Source organism: Salmo trutta, chromosome 5 (assembly GCF_901001165.1).
Source record: "Salmo trutta chromosome 5, fSalTru1.1, whole genome shotgun sequence".
Classification (NCBI taxonomy): Eukaryota; Metazoa; Chordata; class Actinopteri; order Salmoniformes; family Salmonidae; genus Salmo; species Salmo trutta.
Genome location: NC_042961.1, coordinates 47,999,121 through 48,014,746, shown reverse-complemented (window position 1 = coordinate 48,014,746; position 15,626 = coordinate 47,999,121). Strand labels below are relative to the sequence as shown.

General features: G+C 43.1%; 1 protein-coding gene and 1 long non-coding RNA gene across 2 annotated transcripts; both read left to right on the top strand.

Annotated features, from left to right (window-relative positions):
* Positions 1 to 285: 285 nt before the first annotated feature.
* Positions 286 to 1,185, top strand: LOC115194941 (uncharacterized; the record flags this gene model as incomplete). Its single annotated transcript, XM_029754853.1, has 2 exons — positions 286 to 649; positions 827 to 1,185. Coding segments are annotated over 2 exons (723 nt in total), but the record flags the coding sequence as incomplete, so codon positions are not given.
* A 9,686-nt stretch (positions 1,186 to 10,871) lies between these two features.
* On the top strand, positions 10,872 to 12,046 carry LOC115194325 (uncharacterized). Its single transcript, XR_003878338.1, has 2 exons — positions 10,872 to 11,324; positions 11,718 to 12,046. It is a non-coding gene; the product is annotated as an uncharacterized LOC115194325 (long non-coding RNA).
* The last annotated feature ends 3,580 nt before the right edge of the window (positions 12,047 to 15,626 follow it).

Here is a 15,626-nt window from a genome sequence, read left to right as displayed (position 1 = left end):
ATCACCTGTAACTTCATTGTTGAAGTGTTGTCTACATGGGTGGACTCTTTCCACTCAAGACCCAAGTTGTGAAGAGCTGACAACTTTAAAGATGATTGCACTGTGTCTGATATTTCCAGTTATCGTAGAGAGGGGTAAGTCAATATGTTATATTTCTCTGCTTATGTGATGTCCAATCTTGATTTGAAGACACAAGGTATCCAATTATTGCTCTACAGACATTTTGAAAATCCAAAGTTGTAATTGAGATATGTAACAGGTAATATATAATAATGTTCTCTTGTTCATGGAGTAACTCGGACTGAGTCCTCATCCATCAGTCAGAAGAATGGTCTCATGTCAGCCAACGTTGGAGAAACAGTGGTTTTGGTCTGCTTCAACAAAGGCGACGTGGGAATAATGTTCTCCTGGTACAAGCAAAGTTTTGGAAATATTCCTCAGCTCATCTCGACCATGTATAAGTATGACAGGAATGCAACATTTTACCATGAGTTTAAGGACAACCCTCGCTTCTCAGTGGAAAGTGGCCAAGGGAAAAATCACCTAATGATCACAGACGTGGAACTCTCTGATTCAGGCACATACTACTGTGGAAGTGCTTTTGGAAACAATGTGGAGTTTGGACAAGGAGTTATTCTCATCATCAAAGGTAAAGCGAAAGTTATTATAATGAATTTTTTTGTAAATCTGAATTTACTGGTATACAGTGTAAATATGATGTATTCTCTGAATAAGATGCGATCTTTATTGAATCAATTTTGATTCATAACACTTGCCATAGGGATACTCTAGAGAGATTAAATGTGTTTATTGGCCTTCTTGTCAGGTTCCTGGTCCAGAAATATGTCTGTTATACAGCAGCCTGTGTCTGAGTCTGTCCAGCCAGGAGATTCTGTGACTCTGAACTGTACAATACACACGGAGACCTGTGCAGGAGAACACGGTGTCTATTGGTTCAGACATGGCTCAGGAGAATCCCATCCAGGAATCATTTACACCAATGGAGACAGGAATGATCAGTGTGAGAAGATTCCTGAGGCTGGGTCTCCTACACAGAGCTGTGTCTACAACCTCCCCAAGAGGAACCTCAGAATCTCTGATGCTGGGACTTACTACTGTGCTGTGGCCTCATGTGGGGAGATACTGTTTGGAAACGGGACCAAGCTGGATGTTGTCCGTAAGTGATAATTCTGATATGTTGTGATAGTCTTTCATGTTGTTGTGAATAAACTCAATGTCTGGTGGAGCAAAATGTCTTGAATCTCCTCTATCACTGTCTGTATTTCCACAGATGGTTGTAAGGAGGACCAGGTTCTCTTGGTGTACTGTCTGGGTGTAGCGTTGGGTCTGTGTGTCATCCTCGTCATTGTCCTTGGTTGGGTTATGTATAAGATCAGCAGGAGAGAATGTGAACAGTGCAGAGGTAAGTTTTATCAAAACGCACAATATTCTGACACTTCTTGATCATAAAACTTGACAAATAAATGGTTTGATTATAATGATGATGATGTTGATGATAATGTTATTGATTATGATGATGATGTTGTTATTGTTATTGATGATGATGATGATGATGTTGTTGATGACGGTATTGTTGCTATTGTTGTTGTTGATGATGATGATGATGATGATGATGTTTGATTAAAAGGGACGCCCTCTCAGCCAAGTACTCCGGCAGTCCACAGTCATAACCAGGTACACAGACCTGGCATTTGTCTAGCTGTTGCTGAATCAATCTTTTTTTTATTCAATCAAAATATGAAAATATACACTTTCATTTTTTGATTCACCAGCAATGTTTTAGTCTAACGCCAAATATTTAGATTTTATTTTTGTTATTCCTCTCAGGATCAAGAGGTTGACACACTCCATTATGCCGCTCTGAACATCATCCACAAGAAAGTGAAGGCCGGGAGACAGAGGAGCCATGGAGCCATGGAGAGAGACACTGTGTACTCTGGGGTGAGAGTCCAAAACATGGACTGAAATGTAGACTTTTGCTCTTTAATAACTTGCATTGATTTTATGTGTTTCCCACTGCATATAGCTTAATATATCAGTGAAGTTTCCATTGTAAGTGTCTTACAAGAAAACATGGACTGAAACGTCAGCGTTGCCTCTTTATTAACTTGAATTGCTTGTATGTGTTTCTGACTGTATTTAGCTTTATATATCAGTGAAGTGTCTTACAATGCCTTGTATTCTGTCAAATTCCTTTTTACATTGGTAATGTTGTGCAGACTAAATAAAATAGTTAACTGCTGTCATACAGAGGTATTGTGTGATTTTCTCTCAGATTTTTCCCTTGCTCTTAAATTTCTACTGCAGTTTCACTGGTAGGTTTGCAGGGAAGAACAATAACCCCACCATTGATTTTGGGCAACAACATCAGAGCAGATTGAGGTTTATGCTCAATGTAACATTAGCTCATCCTGATGGCAATATGTGCATATATGCATGCATGGAGTCCATTCTGTTGACTAACTCTTTCAGTCATCTCTCCTTTTTAAGCTGTATCCTGTATCACATCTCTCTGTGGTGTTCTGAATGCCCTAAATAGATTTTCCACTCATGTAAACTCATCTCTAACCCCCAGCAATGACTGTCAGTCCTCATCACACGCTCTCTACACACACATCAGTGCGTCGTAACCACAACACACCCGTGTCACTGAGGGTCCATTTCAGACTTAGGCAATACACGCCTTTCCTACGCACTCCTTTCCTACGCACTTCTCAGTAGTTGCTATTCAGACTTACCGTGTGTAATGGGCTTTGCAGGCGCGGTTCCCTTGCGTGTGCTGAATAAATTCAATTCAACCGCTGAAAACCCTCCCACTTACTGGCCAGCTGAATTTCTTATGGAGTTTTCATTCAATCAGGTATTAAGTACATTTGTTTACAGCTGTCCCTAAATGTGGTGTACCTTTATTTGAAATTCTCGCCAGTCTCACTATGTAACGCCTGTCGTTAGAATTAGACCAAGGTGCAAACACAAAACAGAAACAATCCCCCCACCAAACCCAAAGGAAAAACAGGCTCCTTATGTGTGACTCCCAATCAGCAACAACGAACAACAGCTATGCCTGATTGGGAGCCACACACGGCCCAAAACAAAGAAATACAAAACCATAGAAAAATGAACATAAAACGCCCACCCAATGTAACACCCTGGCCTAACCAAAAATAAAGAACAAAAACCCCTCTCTATGGCCAGGGCGTTACACACTAGAATATATAGAGGGAACTGTTCATAATATTAGGGATCAAAGAAAGCAATGAAAGTTCACACATATTCATCTTCTTTTCAGCACCAATTGGTAGATTAGAAAAATGATATTGTATATTATTTAGGGTGAGGAAAGTATTTATAAATAAAATAAAACCAGTTTGGAGAGTCTTTACATGCTAAATATATTGGTGAATCAAAATACAGTAGTTTGATTCATCCTGAAAGTTGCCATGTTCAATTGTTCAATCCATGAAATATTGGAAAGTGAGAGAAGTGTACAATAGGGGTTGACCAGTAGTCCTATAAATCTACCCTAATAATCCTCACTTATCATGGAACTGTGATGACAGCGGTCAGGTAGTCGCCAGGCTCCAGGTCTAAACCGCTACTTGTAGTCTGTGTTCCATAATGATTCAAATAGGTTAAATGTTCCAGACTATTTCAAAACTTGTCATACATTAGCCTAATATGATCCACTATTTCTTGTGATCCTCATGAACAACCACACAAACATGACAGAGGAAAGAAAGGTAAACTAACGATGTAATGGAATGATGAAAAATGTAAGGAAACTGACATTAAAGTGACAGTTATGTTGGTGTAACACGATACAAATTGTAAAAAAATACAGTGAACAATTTGGGCATCTAATGAAAACATTCTAGAAATCATAAATCAACTCGGTAAGTTTGGCACTATTCTGCCATTTGCACATGGCTACAGAAGCCTGTAACTTGACATTTCATATTTGCAAGTTATAAGGCCAGAATTTCACTGTGGAAAAGGTGATATGTAGATATGCTTCAGTTTGCTGCTATGTGACTGGTTTCATATTTGTCTCAAGCGATCATAATTTAAAATAGATTTATTAAAACAATTGTAATGTATATTTACAATCCCTTTATCCCAAAATATTACTAAAATATTACTAATAGCCCTTATCAATTTATAAATTACAGTGCATGGAAAATTGTATTTCTATCAAAAAAAAAAGTAGGTGTTGTTCCACTTGGAACTGATAGGTTGCTGGACCTTATTAAACTTTTCATTGTGCATAAAGTTGGTTAAATTATGAGGTCAGAATACGGCGTATCTGTAGACACACCTTCATTTCTTTGATCTCCACCCAAAACGAATAGCGGATTAATAGCATGCTTTTCTCAAGCTTAAATTCAAAGTCAGAAGACGCTTAGAGAGAAAGGTGCATAAAAATAAAATTGTTTTCCATTTACGCAAGCTTAAGTTGGGTCGGAATCGGCCCCTAAGACCACGATTCTCTTTTACTGAGAAAAGACTGAAATAAAAATAACGTCTTATCTGAGTACATTTTCAACATATTTTATATTGTTGAGAGACTGGTTTCAAATATGACAATGTGCACATTGTGACTGAACAGTTTTAACAAAACTGCACGTAACCTTGCGGTTAAGTGTGTTAAGCTTTGGGCCAGTTACTGAGCCAAATATGTGACAACATCTGTTGATGAGCCCTAATTGCTCCTGTATGTCGCTCTGGACAAGAGCATCTGCTAAATTACTCAAATTTAAAATGTTAACTATTGACAAAATGTGAATATATAAGTCCACCTTGCAGGACTGCAATTCAATTATCTTTCAATAGGGAGCAGCAGTGTATATGGAAGTCCCTGTGACTGCATCACCAGTAGAGTCGCAGCAACATTTAGAAGTTGTCAAAAGGTTCAACTTGTTCACTAATTTGATGAAGAATCTTTGAAAACGTGCTTTCCTGTGATGGTTCATGTGCGTAGTCGAAATAGCTGTCAAACAAATGCAAATGCCCAACAAAGATGTATGTTAGACTCTAAAACATGGGTGATATAGTTATTACATTCTTATTACACATCTATATCATGTTATAAACCCATTTCAGCGTCATAAAGTCACATGCATCAAACAGCATAGGGTGTCATCATCACTAGATTATTACTACTAACATCAGCTAATTCATTAAAAGTTTAGTAACAAGCAGTCACAAATACTCAAAATACAATTGGTAGCAGAGTGATCTGTATATGACAAAGATAATGACTTGTGTTGACGTGTAGTTTTGTATTGAGTTCCAAGGAGTAGTTGCATAAGTATAGGAGACAACCTATTTATTCAAGTCATCTCTCCTCTGTAATGTATTGTCATCTTTTAGTTCTGTTGATCGCATGTCACTTACACCCACCCCCACACAGTGAACAAGTTCAGAGGCACTCTGCGGTCTTCTGTAAGCACAAAACAAGGTCGTATCTACGCTTTGGTCAGGTGGGCCTGCTGGCTTTGTGCACACAGGACCCTCCTACCTGCTCTCTGTGTCTCTGTGTCTCTATGTGGTTTTCAGCAGGATGTCTTTGTTGTGTCACTGTTGTTCTCTTAATCTCACAAGCTTTACTTCTCATAATTTTTACACAATCTTTGCCAAAGACCGCTTGTAGCCATAGCAAATTAACTCTTTATAAACTGACCCTGATATATATACAGTATTTAGTTATCTGATATCAGTTACAAACCACAAAGAACTGCTGATTAAGCCTATTTGAACTCTCTGAGTTAACTGTCTCATGTGTGATACCGTCTATTCTTGATCTATGGACAACGGGGGAGGGGACAGTTTATGATGATGTCATCTGAGAACTTTCAGTATATTCACAATCAGACAATCCTGATAAGACTACTGCAGGATGCTCTGTCAGAAGGTGACCCATAGAGGAGGATGCTCATTCTGATAGATTGCTATCGACGAGAATCAAATCAAAATGTAAAACACTAAACAGAGAGTGAAACAGACTAGATGAAGTGTGTCATGTATTAGTTGGCTGGTTGACTGGTTGACTGGTGTCCAATCAGACATGCACTCTCGGGTGTTACACATCAGTCAGTGCATGTTTCTGTGAAGGATGCAGAGGGAATGAGACTGACATACAATAGACTTCTTTCATTCTGTTGGTGTTTTCCCATACGCACTCTGCTCTACCCCCTTCACCTTTATACTGTACATGACATGTCCTAGACACAACAGATCTTCTATGGGTCATCTGGAGAATTGTAACTGTTGAATTACCAGCTGGAAAAAATTATATTTATTTTCTTTAAAAAACTTTAGTTACATTTGTGTCAACGAAGACATATTACAAAGACAAAGTACTACAGAGACCAAGTATTACAGAGACATACACTTATAAGGGACACAGTTGAGTGGCACTACTGAGGTTAATTAAAGGATATGGGCTAACACATTAAAAAAGGGCAAAAAAAATGTAGCCATTCCATATTTAAAAGGGCATTGACAACCAACAAAGGTCTGGAATGAATAGGCCATGCTATAATTCCACATTTAGTAATATTATGTCATGTTGAAGGCTTAATTGGAGGTTGTATATGCTGTGGGGGAGAAACTTAACTTAACCTCTGGGCTAGGCTGGGTTGGGATAGGCTCAGTAATAGAGACACTAGAGAGGGGAATAGGATCCTTCACAGTTGGTGCAAACATCAAAAGAGAACTGGTCTTAATAAGTTTTATTTCCCAAATAAATAAGCAGTTTATCAAGCCACAATTTAGTCGGCTTGATCTAATAACTCTGACTTGATTGTCTTCTTTAAAAGTCTGTCCGGGCTGCTCAAACTAGGGTAAACAGACTTGCTAAACAGTTGCTTTTATTCCTGTTCAGACAGCCAATAAAGTCTCTCAGTTCAGTGTTCCCTCCTACTATACGACGGCTACATGTAAAGTATCATCATAAAAGAGGTTTCCTGTTGTCAGACCTTCACACTATATAATGCAGAAAGGATTGGCATTACAATGAAGATCAGACATTGGTCAATGTTTTTGTTTTACACCAACTTCAGTAAGTACACATTTTAAATGTGGATGCTTTTTTTAATAATTTCATGCCATAGTCTTTTGAATTCATTTAAATGACTAGTTGTATGCATATGAAAAGTATAATGAGATGTATTGTTTCCATAATGGGTAGAAATCATTTTTGATCAGATCTTTTACAGTTTGTGCATTGTCTATGGACATTATTCAACCCTGGGATTTGTTCTGGGATGGGAGGTAGTGTGTCTATCCCTTGCTTTTGTTCATCTCATATGGTGACTTGCACTACATGGCCAAAAGTATCTGGTCACGGGCTCGTCGAATATCTCATTCCTAAATCATGGGCATTAATGTGGAGTTGGTCCCCCTTTTCCTGCTATAACAGCCTCCAATCTTCTAGGAAGGCTTTCCACTAGATGTTGGAACATTGCTGTGGGGACTTGCTTCCAATCAGCCACAAGAAAATTATTGAGGTCGGGCACTGATGTTGGACGATTAGGCCTGGCTCGCAGTCCGAGTTCCAATTCAACCCAAAGGTGTTCGATGGGGTTGAGGTCAGGGCTCTGTGCAAGTCAGTCAAGTTCTTTGACAAACCATTTCTTTATGGACATCGTTTTGTGCACAGGGGCATTGTTATGCTGAAACAGGAAAGGGCCTTCCCCAACTCTTTCCATAAAGCCCAGAATCAGATTTGTCCGCCAGACTGCCAGTTGGTGAAGCAAGAGTCCAATGGCATGGAGCTTTACACCACTCCAGATAACGCTTGGCGTTGCACATGGTGATCTTAGGCTTGTCAAGCTCCAGACGAACAGTTCTTGTGCTGACGTTACTTCCAGAGGCAGTTTGGAACTCTGTACTTGCAACCGAGGACTTCCTATTTTTACGTGCTACTCATTTCAGCACTCTGCGGTCCTGTTCTGTGAGCTTGTGTGGCCTACCACTTTGCGGTTGAGGCGTTGTTGCTGCTAGACGTTTCCACTTCACAATAACAGCACTTACAGTTGACCAGGGCAGCTCTAGCAGGGAAAACATTTGACTTTAAGAATAAAATGACATACGTAGTATGTTTTAAGTGTTCTCAATGTTTTATAATTCATCTTTTAGCAGGGACCCCTTCTCAGCAGAGCCATTATGGGAATCCTCATGCCAACACGTCAGACCAACAGGTCAGCAGGATTGCTGTATCAAGAATGAAACTGTTTAAGAGTATTAAAGCAAAATATTAGTCTTAATTGAGTGAGTCTGTGTTTCATCCTCATACTGTAGCTACAGGATGGGAATGATGACATGAACTATGCTGCCCTGACGTTCACTGACAAGAATAGTACGAGGCCAGGAGACAGAGGAGAGAACAGAGAGAACAGAGAGAGGAAGAAACCATCCACTCAGGTGTGAGTCATCAAGACAGGGTGTAACAGAGTAGGGTCATCCAATCAGCATCATTCTAAGTTAAGCCCCACCCCTCCTCTGAACTCCAATTTGATCTTGACATTGTCCTTGTGACCTGGCTATTTTGTACACTTCTGATTTACTGTAGGATGTCATTGCAGGGGCCTAGCTTTGCTGAATATATACGGTACCAGTCAAACGTTTGGACACACCTACTCAATCAAAGGTATTTCTTTATTTTTACTATTTTCTACATTGTAGAATAATAGTGAAGACATTAAAACCAGTTGTAACGATAAAATGTTTAACAAATCAAAATATATTTTATATTTGAGATTCTTCAAAGTTTCCACCCAGTATCTCTACCACTCCTGCTGTCTCTAGAGAGTTGAAAACAGCAGGTCTGGGACAGGTAGCATGTCCGGTGAACAGGTCAGGGTTCCATAGCCGCAGGCAGAGCAGTTGAAATTGGAGCAGCATCACGACCAGGTGGACTGGGGACAGCAAGGAGTCATCAGGCCAGGTAGTCCTGAGGCATGGTCCTAGGGCTCCAGAGGGAAAAGAACCTTGTAAAGACCACAATCTTGGCTGAATGAGGTGTCAACAAAAATGATGTTGTCCAGTTCTACCAATCACCTGTCACTCCATTGTTGAAGCGTTGTCTACATGGGTGGACTCTTTCCACTCAAGACCCAAGTTGTGAAGAGCTGTTAACTTTAAAGATGACCGCACTGTGTCTGATATTTCCACTTCTCGTAGAGACGGATTAGTCTTTAATATTTCTCTGCTTGTGTGATGTCCACACCTGATTTGGAGACCAAAGGAAACCCATTATTGCTCTACAGACACTTTGACAATACAAAGTTGTAATTGAGGTATGTAACAACCAATATATTTTCATGCTCTCTAGTTTATGATCTAGCAGGGGGTGAGTCGTCTTCCATACATCAAGAGAATGGTCTCATGTCAGCCATCGTTGGAGACACAGTGATTTTGCCATGCTTCTATGCAGGTGACATGGCCATGCATGTCTCCTTGTACAAGCAAACATTGGAATGTAAAGTTCAGCTCTTCTCAACCATCTATAAGTTTGACAGGGACGCAACATTCTACCACGAGTTTAAGGATAACCCTCGCTTCTCAGTGGAAAATGGCCAAACAAGAGTCACCTAAGGATCTCAACATGCAACTCTCTGATTCAGGCACTTACCACTGTGGGAGCTCTTATTGTCACAGTATCTAACGAAGGTGGCGCCCCTCCTCGGTCGGGCGGCGCTCGGCGGTCGTCGTCGCCGGCCTATTAGCTGGCACCGATCGTTGTTTCTGTGTCTTTTGATTTTGTCTGTCTATCCCGCACCTGTTTTGTGTTTGTCATTAGTGGGGGGTTATTTAGTGTGTATTTTCAGTTGGGGTTCTCGTGCGGGATTGTTTATTGTCCACTCAGGACAGTTGCAAGTGTAAGTTGTTCTTTCACTATTATTGTCCATTATATTGCCGGGCTGCGCCCTGTGCGTTTTTTTTTCAGTGCGCTTATTTTGGGAATGTGTTTTCCCCTGGCGGACTTCGCCACGCGCCCTGTGCCCTACGGCTATTGCGTTTGCAATTATTATTATTAAAACACAGTTGCTCCGGCCCTCTGTCTCCTGCTCCTGATTCCACATCTCCACTGGTCCTAGACAGCCGTGACACTTATAGCAATAAGACGGAGTTTGGAGGAGCCATTCTCATTGTAGAAGGTAAAGAGACAGTTTTTGTTTTGTTTGTGTTAATCTAAATTTACAGACATACTGTGTAAATATGAAGTATTATCTTAATCAGATTATTATTAAAATCTTAATTTAACAAATGCTAATATTCCAGAGATTCTATTTTTTTATTGGCCATCTTGTCAGGTTCAGGGTCCAGAAGCATCTGTGATTCAACAGCCTCAGCCCAACCAGGAGACTCTGTGACTCTGAACTGTACAATTAACACTGAGACCTGTGCAGGAGAACACAGTGTATATTGGTTCAGACATGGCTCAGGAGAATCCCATCCAGTAATAATTTACAACAATGGAGACAGGAGTGATCAGTGTGAGAAGAGCCCTGAGGCTGGGTCTCCTACACAGAACTGTGTCTACAACCTCCCCAAGAGGAACTTCAGATTCTCTGATGCTGGGACTTACTACTGTGCTGTGGCCTCATGTTATTCAGTGATACTGTTTGAAAACTTTTCTCAAGGCACACCTGTTAATTGAAATGCATTCCAGGTGACTACCTCATGAAGCTGGTTGAGAGAATACCAAGAGTGTGCAAAGCTGTCATCAATCAAAGGGTGGCTACTTTGAAGAATCTAAAATATAAGATATATTTAGATGTATTTAACACTGTTTTGGTTACTACATGAATACATATGTGTTATTTCATGGTTTGATGTAGAAAATGTAGAAAATACTAAAAATTAAGAAAAACCCTTGAATGAGTAGGTGTGTCAAAACCTTTGACGGGTACCGTATATGTAAGGGATAATGAACGAGAGGCTATGCGTTCAGTGGAAAATAATGAACGGCGTGGAAGGTGTGGTCCACAATGTGCTAGCTCATAGATAAAATATATATGAATAAATCATATATTATATTATTTACAATTAATGCTCTGTTTGTGAGAAGTACAGTGTCTGTTCACCCACCAACAAGGAAGAGTGTTATTGCGGCCACCAATCAGAGAAAAGAGGTGACATTCTGCCTTTCTTACAAGAAGCCTACTGATCTGACTTCAGTGCATCACATGCCACATCATTCAAGCTGGTCTAGGGTCAGGGCAGGGAAGAGTAAACATTCAAGATGGACTGCAAGATGATTCTACTATCCATCTGTATGGTGATTCTGCATATCACTTGTAAGTACTGTATGTAACCTGCATGAACTGCCAAGTCCATTTCTCCTCTTTGTTTCAGTAGCTATTTACTGTAAGCAGGGTTGGGGTCAATTTGATTTCAATTCCAGTCGATTCAGAATGTAAACAACATGGAATTTCAGTGTACTTCCTGAATTGACTGGAATTTAAATGGATTTGACCCCAACCTTGACTGTAAGGTAACTGAAATGGTCCTCTACCTTGGCACAACTCCCATACTGTAACACCTATGCAAATAAGAATGCAAATTTATTATTTTATGTCTAAATCTCAGCAAAAAGTGAGCCCTTTACCTTTGTGGGCAGATAAAAAAAGTGAACGGTTTACACTGTGGGCAGATATTTCCCTCTCCAACTATGTACTCCGTCCTGTTAGTTCCAGACGTGTCCATGCATCCGAATGTATCTCAGCCTGTGAGGACAGAACCAGTGACCCTAGGGGGTTCTGTGAACCTTGAATGCTTCTCCGCAGTAGACTCAGTGTTATCCTGGTTATGGCTGAAACACACCTAAGGACATGGACTTTTAACCATTGTAACAACCTACTATTAAAAAGTGCAATTTCATGTTGCAAAGGATTAAATAAACTTTAATCTGACTCTTTGCCCTCACTGATGTTGGATCGTATCATTGTGGAATATTCTGGTATAATGAATGCTATTTTGGAAATGGTGCAAATCTCATGATTCAAGGTCAGTATAGAAATGGGAAGAGACTGCAAGACAGAAAAAACATTGAGTATAAAAACTCAGATTTTTTTCCCCACTAAGAATTTCAAAATGTTGTGTGTTTCTTTTTAGCCAATGAATCTACTCAGAAGGAACGGCGTGCTCGTGTGACCGCGCATATCCAATCCCTTTGTTGCCTGGCAGACCACTCTGTGAATGAGCTCCTATACTCTGCCCAGTGACAGGAGAAGGCTCAAACCACTTTCTGAAGGCTTTAGACAGCCAATGGAAGCCTTAGGAAGTGCAACGTCACCCCACAGACACTGTAGCTTCGATAGAGAATCAAAAGAAGAACTGCAATTCTCAGACTTTCCACTTCCTGCTTGAATTTTTCTCAGGTTTTTGCCTGCCATATGAGTTCTGTTATACTCACAGACACCATTCAAACAGTTTTAGAAACTTCAGAGTGTTTTCTATCCAAATCTACTAATAATATGCATATTCTAGTTTCTGGGCCAGAGTAGTAACCTGTTTAAATTGGGTACGTTTTTCATCCGGTCGTGAAAATACTGCCCCCTAGCCGAGACAGGTTAAAGTGCGCCTATTTACTACATTCTGATCTCCTGCACCTGACTTCACCTCCGTACATACCCTTGACAGAATTACACACCCGAACCATGGAGGAGCAGGGACCCCGGTTAGAGGAGTCGAGGAGCACGTCCAGGAACATTCTGCTATGTTACATCATCTTGCTGCCATGATGGATCGCGTTGTCCAGACTATGGACCGCTGGGAGAGACAGGAAGTCTCCCCAGTGCCTCGACCAGCGCAACCGGGGTTACCTCTACCCGTCCTGTCCGGAGCCAGTCCCAGTGGGATGCGTCTCTCCCTTCCCAGGGAGTATGAAGTGACGGCAGCACAGTGCCAGGGATATCTGTTACAACTGGACCTCTACCTGGCCACTGTGTACTCAGCTCCCTCGGAAAGGGAGAAAGTGTCTGCCCTCGACTCATGCCTCTCGGGGAGAGCTCTGGAGTGGGCAAACGCCATATGGAGAGAAGGAGACGCGGCGTTGGACCACTTCGGGGAGTTCACCCTTCGCTTCCGGGCCGTCTTTGACCATCTGCCCGAAGGTAGAGCGGCGAGGGAACGGCTCTTTCGTTTGAGGCAGGGGACGAGGAGCACCCATGATTTCACCCTGGAATTCCGGACCTTGGCCGCCATAGCAGGCTGGAACGACAGGGTCCTCATCGACCACTATCAGTGCAACCTGCACGAGGACGTCCGACGTGAGCTGGTCTGCAGGGATGCCACCATCTCCTTCGACCAACTGGTGGATTTGTCCATCCGGTTGGATAACCTGCTGGTCACCAGAGGACGTCCAGAGGGGGCTCTGTCGGTGCCATCTTCCAGCACCCCCGCTCCGGTGCCCATGGAGTTGGGAGGGGCTGTGCGTAGGGAGACTGGAGGAGGAGCCATCACGTGCACCATCTGTGGTCGCAGAGGGCACACTGCTGGTCGGTGCCGTGTCGGTTCCTCTGGGAGTCGAGCCAACAGGCAGGGCACTCTGGCGTCACCCCAGGTTGTCTGCACCACACTCATCCAGAGTCCTTTGTTGACCACCTGTTTGTACCTGTTTGTTTCCTTGATTTTTCCCCGCATTCCCAGCATAAGGCGCTCGTCGATTCAGGCACATCTGGGAACTTTATCGACAGAGCGTTAGCCCTTAGTTTAGGGATCCCCATTAATCCTGTAGTTAGACCTTTCCCGGTTCACGCTCTGGATAGTCGAACATTAGGGTCCGGGCTAATTAGGGAAGCCACCATCTCCCTAATCTCCCTAAACCATCTCTCTGGGCATGGTGACGCAGGGGGGTCACGAGGAGAGAATCAGTCTCTTCCTCATTGACTCTCCTGCATTTCCCGTGGTACTAGGCCTTCCCTGGTTAGCTCATCACAACCCCACTATCGCCTGGCAACAGAGGGCTCTCACGGGGTGGTCACGAGAGTGCTCGGGGAGGTGTGCATGGGTTTCCGTCGGTGCTACCACGGTGGAAAGTCCAGACCAGGTCTCCACCGTGCGCATCCCCCCAGAATATGCCGATTTGGCTCTCGCCTTCTGTAAAAATAAGGCGACTCAATTACCACCTAATCGACGGGGGGATTGTGTGATAAATCTCCTGGCAGACGCTGCACTTCCCAGGAGTCATGTGTATCCCCTGTCGCAAGTGGAGACAGTGGCTATGGAGACATATGTCTCTGAATCCCTCCGGCAGGGGTACATTCGGTCCTCCACTTCACCCGCCTCCTCAAATTTCTTTTTTGTGAAGAAGAAGGATGGAGGTCTACGCCCATGCATTGACTATAGAGGTCTCAATCAAATCCCGGTGAGGTACAGTTACCTGCTACCTCTTATTGCCACAGCATTTGAGTCAATGCATGGGGTGCGCTTCTTCACGAAACTGGATCTCAGGAGTGTGTATAACCTGGTGCATATCCGGGAGGGAGACGAGTGGAAGACAGTGTTTAGTACCACCTCAGGGCATTATGAGTACTTAGTCATGCTGAAGGGGTTGATGAATGCTCCATCAGTTTTCCAATCCTTTGTAGATGAGATTTTCAGGGACCTGCACGGGCAGGATGTAGTGGTGTATATCGATGACATTTTGATATACTCCACTACACGCGCCGAGCATGTGTCCTTGGTACGCAATGTACTTGGACAACTGTTGGAGCATGACCTGTACGTCAAGGCCGAGAAATGCCTGTTCTTTCAGCAGGTCGTCTCCTTCCTAGGGTATCGCATTTCCACATCAGGGGCGGAGATGGAGAGTGACCGCATTGCAGCCGTGCGTAATTGGCCGATTCCCACCACGGTAAAGGAGGTGCAGCGATTTTTAGGGTTTGCCAATTACTACCGGAGATTTATCCGGGGTTTTGGCCAGGTGGCTGCTCCCATTACCTCACTGCTGAAGCGGGGTCCCGTACGGTTGCAGTGGACGGCTGAGGCGGACAGGGCTTTTGGGCAGCTAAGAGCTCTGTTTACTTCGGCTCCCGTGCTGGCCCATCCGGATCCCTCTTTGGCGTTCATAGTGGAGGTGGACGCGTCCGAGGCTGGGAACGGAGCCGTGCTCTCACAGCGTGCAGGTATGCCACCAAAACTCCACCCCTGTGCTTTCTTCTCGAAGAAGCTCAGCTCAACGGAGCGTAACTATGATGTGGGGGACCGGGAACTGTTGGCTGTGGTTAAAGCATTGACGTCGTGGAGACATTGGCTTGAGAAGGCTAAACACCCTTTTCTCATCTGGACTGACCACCGCAATCTGGAGTACATCCGGGCAGCGAGGAGACTGAATCCTCATCAGGCAAGGTGGGCCATGTTCTTTACCCATTTTGTGTTTACCCTGTCCTACAGACCAGGTTCCCAGAATACGAAGGCAGATGCACTGTCCCAACTGTATGACACAGAGCAGTGGCCCATGGATCAGACTCCCAGACTCCTGGCCTCTTGCCTGGTAGCGCCGGTCATGTGGGACCTGGATGCGGACATTGAGCAGGCGTCGCATACAGAGCCTGCTCCCCTCCAGTGTCCTGTCGGGCGTCTGTACGTTCCGTCTG